The 17461-nt window shown below is 41.7% G+C and overlaps 1 protein-coding gene across 1 annotated transcript in view; it reads left to right on the forward strand.

Annotated features, from left to right (window-relative positions):
- The window catches only part of RHAG (Rh associated glycoprotein), an 86050-nt gene extending 69953 nt beyond the window's left edge, over nt 1-16097 (forward strand). The window contains exons 7-10 of the mRNA XM_077489046.1: nt 4511-4635; nt 5125-5198; nt 6844-6917; nt 11910-16097. Of these exons, the coding sequence (XP_077345172.1) occupies nt 4511-4635; nt 5125-5198; nt 6844-6917; nt 11910-11981 (345 nt within the window). The 3' untranslated portion in view covers nt 11982-16097. The remainder of the gene's footprint in view (nt 1-4510; nt 4636-5124; nt 5199-6843; nt 6918-11909) is intronic.
- The last annotated feature ends 1364 nt before the right edge of the window (nt 16098-17461 follow it).

Here is a 17461-nt window from a genome sequence, read left to right on the forward strand (position 1 = left end):
TGATATGCAGAGCTGATCATGACTTCTCTGGGGCCCTAAGCAAAATTATGCTAAGGGGCCCTCTACCTGACCCATAATGCCATGAGCTATCTAAACCATTTGCCATTGCCACCTGACATTTCAGTGCTCCCAATACAATCCTCCCTCCTTTAACCCTTTCACAGTTAAGCCTATTTATGACATTTGGTGTTTACAAGTTAAAATCCGTATTTTTTGCTAGAAAATTACTTAGAACCCCACAAAGAATCTAGAGAATAAAATGGCGATTGTTGCAATATTTTATGTCACATGGTATTTGTGCAGTGTTTTAAACGCAACTTTTTGGGAAAAGGGACGCTTCCATGAATTAAAAAAAAAAAACAGTAACGTTAGCCCAATTTTTTTGTATAATGTGAAAGATGTCACACTTTATAATTGCATGCACTCGCGGAATGGCGACAAACTACAGTACCTAAAAATCTCCATAGAAGATGCTTTCATTTTTTTTTTTACGGTTACCAGGTTAGAGTTACAGAGGAGGTCTAGTGATAGAATTATTGCTCTCACTCTGACAATCCCTGCGATACCTCGCATGTGTGATTTGTATATGTTTTCTTTGCTGCAGGAGCCCGCAGGGACAGGGGCGCTTTAAAAAAAATATGTTTTTTTCTTATTTCTTTTTATATAATTAAATTGTGTTTAAAAAAAAATTTTTTATCACTTTTATTGCTGTCACAAGGGATGTTTACATTAATAGGTGGTGACAGGTACTCTTTATGGACAGATCCCTCCTTTGCACTTCAAAGTATTCAGATCACCATTTTTTTTTTAAACCGGCGCCATTGCCAGCTGATTCGGAGGGTATAGGGGAGTCTGACACCCCCCCTCAGTCTTTCTCCATCGGGAGGAATCGCTGTTACCTTTGGTACCCTGGTCAGCCCCTCTTCTGCCGGCAGTGCTTCACTTTTGGGCACACCAAGGAGCAGTGCGGGGCGGGTCTGACTTGCTGTAATTGCTTTAAGCAGGGTCATGGAGCCGGTCAATGTCTGGAGAGCAAGAGCTGCCACATCTGCGGCAGTAGGACACACCTTGCGAGACAGTGCCCGAAGGTTTCCCGAACATCTGGGCCCACTGCGGAGGTTGCACCAGTGAAGGCAGTGGAGGCGGCTGAGGTAAAAAAGGTGTTGTCCTATGCGGATGTGGCCAGAGGGCCTGTACCAGTCGCCGCTGTGACCTCCGAGGTATGGGCGAGAGAGCTACCTGGGGAAGTGGTGGTGCGGGCTGATGTCTGCCCACCTATAGAGGGTGAGCCAGGCCCCTCCCCTGTTGACACCGTGGGGGCCTCTCCTGTGCTGGAGGAGAGTGTCCCTGGGCATCTCATGGCCAAGGGGGAGCCGGAGGGCAGCGGTGAGGAGCCGGAAGAGGAGGGGATGGAGGTAGGGCAGCCTTCCCTTAAAAGAAAGTTGGAGGTCCCCGAGTCTCCTTCTCCCTCCCAGGTTATAGGCTCTTACCTGGACTCTTCTGACCCTGGAACACCTGGTCCATCTGAGGCGGCAATCGACTCTGACTCCTCACTGGCTCCATCGTACGTGAGCACTGGCCAGGTATCCGATCTGAATCAGGCCTAAAAGTAACCCAAGATTTACGCTGCCCATTAAAGGTACCGAGAACATTTGTCAGTTTCACGCCTGCTGAAACTGACTCGCAGTACCTGAACAAAAAGGCAGCGATCTCCTCATCCTGTACAAAGGGATTGTACATATGTACAGTGATGGGAAGCCGCACTTTCGTCTCGCTACACAAAAACAGTATCCCTTCCAGCATTTCGTCTCCTTCCTTCTCGCCCTTCCACAGCATACATGTTTGCAGATCTTCCTTCTTCCAGAACGTAACGTCATACATCCCAGTGGTAGGGAAACACTGCATGCAAAAAATGCTTTCTCTTGGCATCCCAAAAAAGTCCTTGATCAGCTGCTTCAGGATGAAATGCAAACCGATGTCGTTCCTCCTAGGCTCGGTCACGACCAGCCTCAAAGTGTTGGGTGCGCTCGGTGGCCCCACCATCACTCACGCCCACCTATCCCACAGCCACATAAAAATGGTAGGGAAGGCGATCGCAACTCGTTCACTTCCGGTGGAGTCCCCCCCAATAGCAGCATGGGATGCACCCGAAGGAAACACCCCAAGGCCGAGAGGGACTGGCACCGGTCGTTACCATAAGAAGTGACGTAGTGACGTTGCTTCCATGTTTACAATCAGGAGATTGGCAGGAAGCCCTTTCTGGCTTTGTGCCAGTCTGTCCCTACCCTCCGGAAGTCCCTACCCGCAGGTGGGATGGGAGGCCCGGTCAGAGCGGCGGGAGGCGGCGGGAGGGGGGACATCCCCTTTCGCTCCTTCGGGATAACAGACGAGCGGCTTTTAGCTGCACCGGTTGTTGTCCCTGGAAAGCTGATCGCCCGCTCTAAACAACAGTACTGGGATGATGCCTGCAGCTGCGGGCATCATCCCGGTATAACCCCTGAAAGCCCAGCGGAGCTTCGGGAGCAGAGCCGATCCGCCCTTTGGCCCCCCCTCCCACAGCGGCGGGGCCCTACGCAGCTTGCGTAGTGAGTGTATTGGGCGGATCGGCTCTGGTGATATGGGGGATGTTTTGCTCTCATGGTAGATGAGTTTTTGAAATGAGTTAATGTCAGGCCAAACTATTTTTAAGGGCACGGTAGCCCACTTTTAATAAACAGAAAAAAAAGTAAAAGTCCAACACAGATGGGTTGCCCATGCAGCAGCAAATACAAATAATTAAAAATACTAAGCCACTTGGCTCTTAAGGCTCACTCTTAAGCCTCAGTTCCAGTAGACCCACTCCTGGCCTCCAAACAGGGTTCTCCAGCCCCCCCCCCCCCCCCCCCAGGTTTGCTTGCTCTCAGAGACTTCCAGACTTCCTCTAGCTGTAGGGTTGCCACCTGTCCAGGATTCACCCAGACAGTCAGGGTTTTGAATCATGTGTATGGGTTTCAGTCCGCCTAAAACTCAGACATAATATTCAAACAGGAATGTGGCTTGAGACAGGGCTCAACACGAGGGTGAGGGGGCACTACTGTATGTGTGTTGCATTACTATTCTCTTTGGAGTGCCCAAAGGTGTCCCAGGTCTGTTACAATTCTATAGTGAATGCTAATTTTTTTTTTTTTTTACTGTGCGCCGCTAAAGTGTTCGGGTTTGGCGTAAAGAAAAAGTGGCAATCCTATCTAGCCCCTTTGACCCGCTAGCCGCCTCAGCTTTCTCAACTTTGCAGACCCTCTCTTAGTCTTCCAGGTCCACGTAGCTGTCCCAACCTTCCCAGTCCTTTGGTCAAGAATTTCCCCTGACAAGGAATGCAGTCTCTGATAGGAGCAACCAGTTCTCCTCATAGAGGTCTGTCTCCAAACGGCAGCAACTGCACTGAGCTATCCTCAAGCTTGACTTATAATGGTCCTGTACACTCACACAGGCTACTGGCAGCTAGCATAGCCTGGACATAGGATTTAAGGTTCCTTCCCATCCAATGCACTTTTGAACCTTCAAATATCACAGAAATTTGAAAACACAGTGGTTGGCTTTCTCCTTTCACAACAAACATGCCAGACCTTTTCAAATTTTACCTTTGAGAACCTTGTGTCTTTTTTATACCAATTTGCTGAACTCATATTGTGGCAGGGTCTCGCACCATCACAACACATATACACTAGAACTGAAATATCTAGTATGCTGTATTTAGGGGCGGACTGACAACTCATGGGGCCCCGGGCTATAGGAGAAGATTATGGGGCCCCCAGGCAATAGGAGATTATGGGGCCCCCAGGCAATAGATTATGGGGCCACACAGTATACACACATACAGTATACACAGACAGACACACAATATACACACACAGTATACACACACAGAATACACATACACACACTGAAAAGGCACTGGAGAGGCGGGCAGCTATAATCTTGGGATTTAAAAAAAAACACAGATTTTTACATACTGTCGCTGGTTTTATTGAGGCTGGCAATCCTGATGGGGCCCCTTAGTGGCATGGGGCCCTCGGGCAGTGCCTGAGTGCCCGAATGGTCAGTCCGCCCCTGGCTGTATTGGATATATTACAGTAGTTCCAGTTTAATTTTTATGAGTTTCATATCAGAATAAGGCCAAGCGAAGTCTATTGCATTCTTGAACAGATTTCTGTCGGTTCCTGAGTTCTGTTCATCTAATTTCTCTCAGGAAAACGAAATACGGTTTTAAATGTCTTATTACTATTAGAATAGTGTGCCCCTCTCACAGCTTTGATGGGTCTGCATCATGGCTGCCTTTGGTCCATCATTTGTTTTGTATTACCTTTCCCGTTTAATTTGGTGCTTTAAGATATGCTTGTATTGGGTTCCCACATTGTAAACCATCACAGATTTTATTTATACTATATAAATTTAAATAATATCAAAACATCTTTTTTTATATCTGAATTGTATCTTCCTCTGGATTTTGTAATAACCAAGTGTTGTCTTTTAGCCAATTCTCGCTTCCAAGCTGAGGATCCAAGACACTTGTGGTGTGCACAATTTACACGGCTTGCCGGGAACTCTGGGAGGTATCGCTGGTGTTATTGCCACTGCATTGGGAGCCGCCAAGCCTGAGTGAGTGACTATCATTCACAATGCACTGTTATGCATGATTATTTTTATTTTATTTTCTTGACACCATGCATGTAATCCTCTTTTTACCCTGGTCATGTAGACAGTGCCCCTTTTGTCCCCTTTTTCCTATGTACTTAGTGCAGGGCAGTTTTATCAAAGCTGAACTCCTGAAATATATACCGTAGATATACCTGGTATCTTAGTCGGGAGGTAAAACTGTGGCTTGACTACCCATTTTTACTGCCCCCGGCCACAACTATAAAATAGGCTTAAGTGGTGATTCCCCTCATTTTGTAGAAATTTCCTTTCACTTCCTGTTTGTGTCTTTGGGACAGGAAATAAAGGTAAATCTCCCCAAAAACAGACTGCAAAAAAATGACAGAGGTATTAATGACTGACAGAGGTATTAACCATTTCCTGACTGGAATCTAGTAATATTCCTGACCCTGACTCCACTCAGATAATATATTTAATTTTTTTGTCTTGCAGGTACACACCATTCGGACAAGGAGCTGCTATGGCTGCAACTACTGGCATGGCTGTGGTTGGAGGTGTTATTACAGGTTCGTAAATACATATAGTTAGGTTCATATATATTTGGACACAGGCAGAATTTTCATACTTTTGGCTCTTTATGCCACCAGAATAAATGTAAAATTAAACAATCCAAACAAACTTGAAGTGCAGACTTGCAGCTTTAATTCAAGTGGTTGAACATAAATATCAAGTACAACTTTTAGGAACTGCAACTATTTTTTACACAGTCCCCCCATGTTCAGGGGCTCAGATGTAATTGAACAGATGAATATAATCATAAATAAAATGTTCATTTTTAATATTTCGTTGAGACTCATCCTTTACTGACAATGACTGCCTGAAGTCTGGAACCCATGGACATTACCATAACTGGGTTTTTTCCTTTCTGATGCTGTGCTAGGCTCTAACTGCAGCTGTGTTCTTGTCTTTGTTTGTGGGTCTTTCTGCCTTTAGTTTTGCCTTCGGCAAGTGAAATGCATGCTCAATTGGATTGAGATCAGGTGATTTACTCGGCCATTGCAGAAATTTCCACTTATTTTCCTTCAAAAGCTCCTGGGTTGCTTTTGCAGTGTGTTTTTGGTCATTGTCTATCTGTACTGTGACTGCCGTCCAATCAACTTTGCTGCATTTGGTTGACTCTGGGCTGACAGTATATCTCCAAACATTGCAGAAATCATCTGGCTGCTTCTGTCTTCTGTTACATCCTCAATAAACACCAAGGACCCAGTGCCACTGGAAGCCATGCATTCCCATGCCATTACACTGCCTCTACCATGTTTTACAGAAGATTTTGTGTGCTTTGGATCATGAGTTGTTCCAAGCCTTCTCCACTTTTTTTTCTTCTTGTTATTCTGGTACAGATTAATCTTAGTTTCATCCATCCAAAGAATGCTTTTCCAGAACTGGTCTGGCTTTTTTAGATGTTTTTTTGGAAAAGTCTAATCTGACTTTTCTATTCTTCAGGTTTATGAATGGTTTGCACCTTGTGGTGACCCCTCTGTATTTGCTCTCGGGAAGTTTTCTATTGATTGTAGACTTTGACAATGATATGCCCACCTCCTGGATGTTGTGAATGGGTTTTTCTTTACCTTAGAGAGGATCCTGCGATCATCCACCACTGATGTCTTCCGTGGATGTCCAGGCCTTTTGCAAAGATTTCAATTGATTGATTGTAGAATTTGGAGGAAAATAATCAATTGAATCCATTTTGGAATAAGGCAATAACATGACAATATGTGGAAAAAGTGAAGTGCTGTGAATACTTTCCGGATGCACTTTAGAGTTTGTAGACTCTATAACTTTCACACAGACTAAATAAGATACACTTATTTGGGTTATTTTTTACCACATACGTGTAGCAGAATACATATTTTAGCCTAAATGTATGCAGAAAAAATATTATTAATATTATTAATAATTAAATTATTTGCTAAATTTTATAATGGAAACTAAGAAACATTTGTTTTTTTCACAATTGTCTGTATTTTTTCATTTACATAGCAAAAAAATAAAAAAATAAAAATAGTGGATAAAACACATTCAACCTGGAAAAAGAATAGCCTGAACACATTTGTTTTTTTGCCTTCCATTGATCAGAACAAATGTACATGTAGTTCCACAGAATTTCCACATGTTAAACATAATATTAATATTACCATGTTTTTTTTCTAGGGTTTATCTTGAAACTATCTTTCTGGGGACAGCCACCTGACCAGAGCTGCTATGATGACACAGTTTACTGGGAAGTAAGTGTTGAGAGTTCATATAGACTGAAGAAGATACATGCTTACATTGTACTGTGATGCTTCTCATTGTTCTTGTGAAAGTTGGCCACAGACATTAGAGAACGGTGGCATGTAAATATGCAATTCACCCATTTTACAAAGTTATCTCTGACAAGTTTGCTCTAGTTGCAGTAATGCTCCTTTTTAGGGCAGTGAAGGAAAAAGAGGTGCTGGATGCATACAGTCCTGTAAAAAATGATCCATCAAACAAGGTTTTCTAACCTCCATAACTGACTTGTTGACCAAGAATGCTTGTTAAAGCCTCAATCCAGGCAGCAGTAAAAAATTACTGCTCCACTGGGGTCTACCTGCATGGGTTAAGTACACTTAACCCATGCAGGTAGACCCCAGTGGAGCGGTAATGCCCCGTACACACAATCAGACTTTCCAACAACAAAACCGTTGATTTTTTTTCCCCAAAGAATGTTGGCTCAAACTTGTCTTGTATATACCGGTCACACAAATATTGTTGGAAATTGCAAACGTCAAGAACGTAGTGACGAGAAGACGTACGACGAGCCGAGAAAAATTAAGTTCAATAGCCGGTGCGGTTCTTCTGCTTGATTCCAAGCATGCGGGGTGCCCGGCGTGGCAATCTCTGGTGCTGTGTGTCAATCTAACACATGTGATCAGCTGTGTTCAATCACAGCTAATCACGATGTAAACAGGAAGACCCACATATCGGCTTTTGCTCACTCGCGTCTGACAGACGCCAGTAGAGGAGAGCCAATCGGCTGCTCTCCTGAACGGGGGGGGGAGCTGTGCAGATTGATTATCAGAGCAGCCCCCTGAGGATACCACCAGGGATGGCCAACACTGATGGCCACTAGGTAGTCCACCCATGGCCCCCAGGGATGCCAATATGTGCTATATATGATGCCAATGTTTGCCCACATTTGATGACAATCACTGCCCATCAGCAATACCTGCCAGTGCCTCCATAGCAGTGGTGCCCATCAGTGCCACTCATGAGTGTCCTTCAGTGCCACCTATGAGTGCCCATCATTGCCACCCATAAGTACCCATCTGTGCCACCTATGAGTGCCCATCAGTGCTGCATATCAGTGTCATCTATCAGTGCCCATCAGTGCTGCCTATCAGTGCCCATCAGTGTAACATATCAGTGCCCATCAGTGCCACCTCATGGGTGCCACCTCATCAGTGCCTCACCAGTGCAGCCTAATCAGTGGCCATCAGTGAAGGAGAAAACTTACTTATTTACAAAATTTTATAACAGAAACAAAGAAAACCTTTTGTTTAGCAACTAGATTTTAGTTAGGGGTATCAGAGTAAAAGGAGCTGAATACAAATGCACGTCATGCTGTAACATTCATGGACAGTTGAAAACTTTGCTGTCGCAGTGATTATCATTGTAACAGCAAACAAAGTGTAAGATCAATTTTCAAATATACAGTATATAGCATAGTTTGTAGATGCTCTAACTTTCACAAAAACCAATTACCGTATTCATCGGCCCATAAGAGGCACTTTTCCCCCCTTAAAATCAGGGAAAAATTGTGTGTGCATGTTATATGCTGAACGGCTGCCTCGGAGCGGAAGGAGGGAATGAGTGCCGCCGAAATAGACAGAGACAAATCTCCTGTGTGCTTGGGTCCGCTCATAGTCATTGACATCCCGCCATTGGACTTGTGTAATGTCCATCATAGGAGCCGGGCCCAGGGGTGGGACTGGGCGGGACTGGGCGGGACTGCGAGCTGAGATGAATACACAGGATATCCGGCTCTGTCTATTTTGGCAACACGACTGCAGATGTGCACTGATCATGCTGCAAAGAGGGGCAAGGCTGCAGATGGGCACCGATCATGCTGCAATGATGGACAAGGCTGCAATGATGGGCACTGATCAGGCTGCAATGATGAGCAATGGTGAGGCTTCAGATGGACACTGATAAGGCTGCATTGATGGTCACTGACCCTTATGTTGCTTCAAAATTCTTTATTTAAAATGTAATTTTTTTTCCGAAACTTCCCTCTTAAAATTAAGGTGCATGTTATACGCCTGTGCGGGTAATACGCTGATAAATACGGTAATATGCACTTATTGGGAACTTTTTTTTTTGTTATAGTTTTTCGTCAAAATATTTGGTCTTTGTTCGTTTATATCGCAAAAAAAACAAGACAAAACAATGGTATTTAAATATAACCGAAACTCTGTGTGAAAAATATTATAAAACATTGAATTTGCATACAGTATTGCACAAATGCCAGTTAACCACTTCCCGACCAGCGCACGACGATGTACGTCGACAGAATGGCACGGGCAGGCATATTGGCGTACATGTACGTCCAATATTCGATGCCGCCCTGCCATCGGGAGCGCGCCGCCGGCGGCGCGCTCCCGCGCTGGTCGGGACCCCCGTGAGTCCGGTCGCGGGACCCGCGGACTCGATCGCCGCGGGCATCCCCGCGATCGTCTCACGGAGCGGCCGAATGGAGGAAATGCTGTATAAACAACATTTTTCCATTCTGCCTAGCAACTAGTGACGCTGATCTCTGCTCCATGTGATTGGAGCAGAGATCAGTGTACACTAAATGAAAGTCCAACCCCCCCACAGTTAGTAACACACCCCTAGGAACACTTAACCCCTACACTGCCACCCACTGGTTAACCCTTTTACTGCCAGTGTCATTTACACAGGAATCACTGCATTTATATAGCAGTGATTACTGTATAAATGACAATGGTCCCAAAAATGTGTCAAAAATGTCCGATGGGTCCCCGACAATGTCGCAGTCACAATAAAAATCGCAGATCGCCGCCATTACTAGTAAAAAAAATAATAATAAAAAATTATTAATAAAAATGCTATAAAACTATCCCTATTTTGTAAACGCTATAACTTTTGCGCAAACCAATCAATAATCGCTTATTGCGTTTTTTTTTTACCAAAAATATGTAGAAGAATACGTATCGGCCTAAATTGAGGGAAAAAAAGTTTTTTTATATATTTTTGGGGGATATTTATTATAACAAAAAGTAAAAAATAATGCGTTTTTTTCAAAATTGTCGCTCTATTTTTGTTTATAGCGCAAAAAATAAAAACCGCAGGGGTGATCAAATACCACCAAAAGAAAGCTCTATTTGTGGGAAAAAAAGGACGTCAATTTTGTTTGGGAGCCACGTTGCACGACCGCGCAATTGTCAGTTAAAGCGACGCAGTGCCGAATCGCAAAAAGTGGTCTGGTCTTTGACCAGCAAATTGGTCCGGTCTGAAAGTGGTTAAAGTGGAGGGCCACCCTAAAAAAAAAAAAAAAAAAAAAGAGCATTAATATTCTTAAAAAAATAAAAAAATAAACATTTGAAAAAAATTTTTTTTTACCTTGCCAGAAATCCCTGTTCCTAATCTGCCTTCTTCCTGCTCCTCGGTGATCTTCGGTGTTCTCTCCTTCTCCACGTTGTCTTCTGGGTAATGGGGCGTGCTATGTTCTGGGAACTGTGTGTTCCCTAACACAGCGCATCCCATTCACAAAGCGCCGCGCGACTCGCGCATGCGCAGTAGGAAACGGGCAGTGAAGCCGCAAGGCTCCACCCCCTTTTTCCCTTAGTGAGTATGGCGGCGCTGGGACCCGAGAGCCAAGGGACATGTCAGCCTCGGCGGCCAACATCGCAGGCGCCCTGGAAAGGTAAGTCTCCTTATTAAAAGTCAGCAGCTACTTTTTTTTAGCTGCTGACTTTAAAAAAAAAAATGTTACAGCTGAAACACCGCTTTAAAGTAGCGCAGTGCTGAATAGCAAAAATTGCCCTGGTCATGAAGGGGGTAAAACCTTCTGGAGCTAAGGTGGTATAGGAAGTTAATTCCTCAGTCAGAGCTATTGACTCCCTACAAAACTCGGAGGAAGCCCCACCATGCTGGTAAGATGGGCATTACAATAAAAGGGAACTAATCCTCCTCTACATGTTCATCTTCATTGTATTCATTTTATAACTCCTGCAATGTATAAAATCAAAAAAGCAGAAAGTAGCTGCAGACATATGGTACCTTTAGAGAACGTGTCAAACACAAGGCCCGCGGGCCGAATTCAAGCCCTCCAGGCCATTTCATGTGGCACATGCACCCAAGGGGAAGAATGAAAGTGAGATTTGAACAGCCTATGAAATAGAGCTGATTCCTGGACACTAAGCAAAGCACATCCCTAAACTCTGCACTTGGCGCACCCCTGAACTCTGCACTCTGTACGTTGTGTACCCCTGAACTCTGTACATAGCGCACCTCTGAACTCTGCACTCTGTACATAGCGCACCTCTGCACTCTGTACATAGCATGCCCCTGAACTCTGCACTCTGTACATAGCGCACCCCTGAACTCTGCACTCTGTGCATAGCACACTTCTGAACTCTGTATGGAGCGCACCCCTGAACACTGCACTCTGTACATAGCGCACCTCTGAACTCTGTACGTAGCACACCCCTGAACTTTGCACTCCATACGAAGTGCACCCTTGAACACTGCACTCTGTACATAGCGCACCTCTGAACCCTGTACGTAGCGTGCCTCTGAACTATGTGCGAAGTGCACCCCTGAATGCTGCACTCTGTACATAGTGCATCCCTGAACTCTGCACTCTGTGCGTAGTGCACCCCTATATTCCACACACAATGGACTCCTGGTATTTATTGCCTCATTAAGATCCTCCCACAGCAATTTGGCCACATCCATTGCTCAATGCAGTTCGTGGGGTTGGCATGGTTGAATTCCTATTCTTTGAGAAAAAAAAAGCCATGCATAAATTTAGATGGTTGGACAGATACATCCAGCCCATTGAGGTCAACCATAATTCTGATGCGGCTCGTGATAAAATTGAGTTTGACACCCCTGCTTTAGAACATTAAACCTTAGACCAAAAAAATGACTTTTTAAGAGTACTGTTTTTTTTTTTTTTGTATACAACTATTTACTGGATAAAACAAGTCTCTCCTATTATGCTCTTTCAGGTTCCTCTAGAAGAAGAAGAGCACGACAACCATTATCAAGGAGAACATGGGAAGATCAAAATGGAGGCATAGAAAGGACAAGCCAGCCTGTACTTTTCTCTGATCAAGCTATTCCTTTAACTTACAAAAAAAGTTAATTGTGTCTACTTTACTCTCTATCCATTACAGTAAAGAAAGACATAATTTAAAAGGCCACTAAATCTATTTAGGATCTGAGATAAAGTTAAAGGCAATATTCAGTTTACATTGAGCTCTTTTATGACTATGGGGGTTATTTACGAAAGGAAAATCCACTTTGCACTGCAAGTGCACTTGAAAGTAAAGTCATTGTAGATCCGAGGAGGACATGCAAGGAAAATAAAAAACAGCATTTTAGCTTGCACATGATTGGATGATAAAATCAGCAGAGGTTCTACTGATTTCGGATCTACCCCTTAGATTTAGAGCGACTGCACTTCCAAGCGCACGTGGAGTGCAAAGTGGATTTGCCTTTCATAAATAACCCCCTATGTGTAGTTCTCCTTCTTGGAGAGTTCCAACCTCCAAAATGGGGGTTGTACAAATATATAAAAAAAATACTTAAAAATAAACTTAATTTTTACGTTAAAATTTGAATAAAATCCCCAATTCGATTGTCAGATTCTGTAATACAATAGAATTCAATAGCATTGAGAACCAATTGTTGTGGTTTTTATTTCAATTTCAATGTAAAAAAAGTTGAGTGTGTGTATGTGTGTATATATATATATATATATATATATATATAGATATATATATATATATATATATAGATATATATATATATATATATATATATATATATATATATATATATATATATATATATATATATTTGTGTTTTGGACCCTATTTTTCTACCCCATTTTTTGGAGGTTGGAACACTATGAAGTTTAAATTTCTGTATTTTTGAGATGGTGCCATGTATGCAATCCGTAGGATGGTTCCACCTAGGAGATATTAGAAAAAATTCCCTTCTAGGTAGCTCCCGTGCAAGCAACATGAAGACCCACATTATATTGTTCCTAATGTGGCTAAGCAATTTAAAAATCTATAACCTATAATACATTAAAATAGAATTATGTCTTAAAAGTAAGCTGTTATCCTTGATGTCACCAGCAGGCGCTGGTGCAGAAAATATTTGATATTGCACCCTGTAGTCTTGGAAAAATTTGGTACACCAGGCAGATGATTCTCTTCAAGAGAAAACTGTATTTTCCTTTTGGAAGTAAAAAAAAAGGAGATAAATAAGTCTCTAATAGAAAGAAGGGCTACCAATCCAAATATAGGACCTCCTCTTCAATGCTTTCAACCTCATAGTTTGGGCATTGAAGATATTAGGCTGCGCGTAGCCAAATACCAGATGTTTAAAAAGTTTAAAATATTTCAAGATCTGTGATGCAAAATGAAAAATGTTATTTTCAATTAACTGATTAAATTTTTTTTGTTATGTAAAACATTCATATATTGCAGTGTCAGCTGTGAAACTGTAACTGTGGTTGATTTCCAGTTTGTCAAAGTTCATTGTTAACAAGTTAAGATTTAACTTTTTGAAGAAATGTAAGAGACGGGGCAGTTTATGCATCGCAGCGTCAACTGTGAAACAACATAATGGATGACTTAACAACACATAACAATTTGTTCAGGTTTTGAAATTATATTTTTTTACAGAAAGTTTGCTAAAGTTGCACAATTGTCTTATCCCTCATGAACTAGACACCAGTTGTACAGGAAATGGCTCCTTTTCAGGCCTAATGCCACCATGCTCACTAGATGGGTGGTACACAAAGAAGGGGGGACTGAAGTGTTGGGTAATTTTTTTAATGTACCAAACTATGCCCTTTGCTTCCTGTACCAAGCTATGCTTTATGCCCCTTATTTCTCTACACCAAACTATGTATTTTACCATATGCATCAACCTATGCCTGCACCCTATGTACAAAACAATGTATTTTACCCCATGCACCATCCAATGTCCTTAGCCATGTCCAGACTACATCTTTTTACCCCATGCATCAAAGTATGTTTTTTACCCCATGCAGTAACGAGGCATTTACCCCATGCACCAAACAATGTCTTCTACCCCATGCACCAATATATGCCTTTGCCCCATGTTCAAATTATGACTTTTACCACATGCATCAACCTATGCCTTTACCCCATGTTCACATTATGGCTTTTACCACATGCACCAACCTATGCCTTTACCCCATGTTCAAATTATGGCTTTTACCCTATGCACCAAGATATGTCTTTACCCCATGTTCAAACGTTACACGTTCAAATTATGTCTTTTACCCCATGCAGTAACTTAGGCATTTACCCCATGCACCAAATAATGTCTACTACCCCATGCACCAATCTATGCCTTTACCCCCTGTTCAAATTATGTATTTTACCCTATGCACCAGTCTATGCCTTTACCCTATGTTCAAATTATGGCTTTTACCACATGCACCAAGATATGCCTTTATCCCATGTTCAAATTATGGCTTTTACCCAATGCACCAAGATATGTCTTTGCCCTATCTTTATACTATGTCTTTTACCCGATGCAGTAACCTATGCCTTTACCCCATGCACCAAACAATGACATTTACCCAATGCACCAGCCTATGCCTTTACCCCGTGTTCAAACTATGTATTTTACCCAATGCATTAAACAATGCATTTTACCCCATGTACCAAGATATGTCTTTACCCCATGTTCATACTATGTCTTTTACCCGATGCACCAACCTATGCCTTTACCCCTTGTACCAAACTATGTATTTTATCCCATGCACCAACCTATGTCTTTAACCCATGTCTAAACTACAGTATATTTAAAGACAAAAATATAGTACATGCGTCCTATCGAATCAAAACTAGCGAATAACTATTAAATAGAGGTAAAGTGGACTGCCATGGTATGGTATAAATGTACAATACACAATTATGTTATAAAAATACGAATGTATTAAATTAATTAATTAGAAATCACCCCATTTGGGCAAACATAGTCAAAACAAACAAAGAAAGATGCATACATCCCATAAGGGACAAAAAGACTACTGGTAAAGGTAAATTCCTCTAAAATGGATTGGAAAAATGTTTGTATATCAACTCAACCAAGGGGAACTTCCATTCATGTCCTTCCAGTCATAAACTCTATATGTTTCATGGAAAACCGCTTCTTCAGGAGTGTAATTCAGAGGAATATTTTATCTATGAAGAAAATATATATATAACATAAGAGATATTTATACAATGAAAAATAAAATAAACACATTAGTAAGGTAGCGGGCACCTCACTCAGCAAAATTGCATGCCAGTGGAGTACCCTATACACATATATATCAAGAGGTAAGTAGCCCATAACAATTTCTCACTGTCTATCGCATGGCCAAGAAGAGGAAGGAATGACTGTACTCACCCATGAAAACCACCTCAGCCACCCAAGGCGCCTCAAACATAATTGTGTATTGTAAGTTCATACCGTACAAGGAAAGTCCACTTTGCTCTAAATAATAGTTTGCTGTTCCATGCCGAGACTTTGTCTTTTACCCCATGCACCAACCTATGCCTTTACAACTTATGCCAACCTATGCCTTTACCCCATGCACCAACTTATGCCTTTACCCCATGCACCAACTTATGCCTTTACCCCATGCAACTATGTATTTTTTTACCTTGCGCCAACCTATATCTTTAACACATGTCCAACCTATGCCTTTACCTCATCCACCAACCTATACCTTTACCTCTATCAAACTGTGCCTTTTGCACCAAATGCCTTTGAAATAGTGGATGGCAATAAATGCTTACCCTGCTATACTAAACCTCTGCTAATATGCTATAGCTGTCTTAATTGCCAGGCAGCTGAGGACCAAACTCTTTCTGAAAGCCAATTGGGGCTGGTGCTTGAGTCCACATAGCTACACCGGCTTACCTCTTTGCCATCTGCTCACAAAAATACATTATACCTTTCTTTATATGAACTTTTTTTTTTTAAAAAAAAGCTATATTATATCAGGGATGTTTATTTTTAACTTTTTAAAGTGTTATTATATTTTAGAGTTATCAATATTTTTTTGAGATGGCATATTTAGATATATGGGTATGCTGTAACATTTTTACTGCCCTTGTATTATGCTTTTTATATTAATAAAAGCTCAAAATAGACATTTATATATTTGTTTTATTCCATCTTCTTTATTTCAAACTGTTTCCATGTTTTAGTTAAAAAAAAGCAAAATAAATAAATAGAAAACATACTTGGTTAATGTAAGAAAAGAAAAAACATGGAAAAACATTTCTAACTGATCTTAGCAAGCAAGCAGCTTCCAACTGCCATTTCTGCCATCTAGGTGTTCAGAAATAAGGCAATGATTCTAAAAGGTTGCTATGAGCAATAAAAATAGAAACAGAGTGATAGCAGAAAAAAAATGGTCCATTGAGTCTGCCCAATTTGTTTTTACTTATATATTATTTTTTTATAAATTTATATTAAAGGCTTGTTTTTTTTGTCCAGGCTAGGTCTATCACAGACCCCAATTGCCACATCAACCAAACCCAAGCACATACTCAAGAACAAAAAATGAATATATTGCAGCTTACCAGTCCTTATATGTGATGGCTGCATTAATGAATAAATAGTGTTGTTGCGCTGTGAACCTTCTAAAATGACTATATTAAAGTGCTGGTGCAAGATAAAAGCACAAGGCTGTATATAGATTCTATACAATCAAAAACTTGCTGAGTGCTAAAGTGCAAAGTGAAAAACATTTGCAACAAAAAGTAATCATCAATAACCGATGGTAGCAACTTCATAATGAAACCAATCAGATAATGATAAAACAGTGAAAATATTGCTAACGTGCAGTCTTGAAATAAAAAAGGTCAATAGCCTGTAGCAATAATAAACATATATATAAATGGAAAGTTCAATGCACACTCCAGAGTAGAGTATCATAAATGTGTAAACACAGTCCCAAAAATCACTGTGACAATCAAACAATGTTGAATGAGTGATATATCCCTTCAACGTGAACAAAAGAAAATGGCCGATGCCAGGCCAATCCACTGTAGTGTCACCTGAATGTGTACAAGCCCTTCACCTTACTGCTGTAAGGTTACAGAATGAACAGATCAAATTCAGCAGTCCTCAGAGGATCCCTCTTTGGTGTTTACAGAGATGGATCGTATGAGTGGTGCAACCTTCTTCTCCAGTAAACTCAGTTTAGGGATGTAGGAAATGGAAGAAAGATCCCAATAGCGTAATCCCATTTTAAATATGTTAATTTATTAAAAACGCAAAACAAATACACTCACTTTTTTGTTTATAAGACTCAGGTAACACTCCACGAGCGTCAAGCTCGTATATTTCCATCACTTTTGGTTTCCGCCTATTGCTCCCATCCCGGCATGTATTGTCATATCACGTGACTTCATAAGGGCACCCCTGACGAAGTCACATAATGTGACGATACGCATCGGGATGGGAGCAATAGGTGGAAACCATGTAAGTGAATCAGCATGTGCACTCAACTTCT

Source organism: Lithobates pipiens, unplaced genomic scaffold (genome assembly GCF_037356315.1).
Source record: "Lithobates pipiens isolate NorthernLeopardFrog02 unplaced genomic scaffold, aLitPip1_a1.2 Scaffold_18, whole genome shotgun sequence".
Taxonomy (NCBI): Eukaryota; Metazoa; Chordata; class Amphibia; order Anura; family Ranidae; genus Lithobates; species Lithobates pipiens.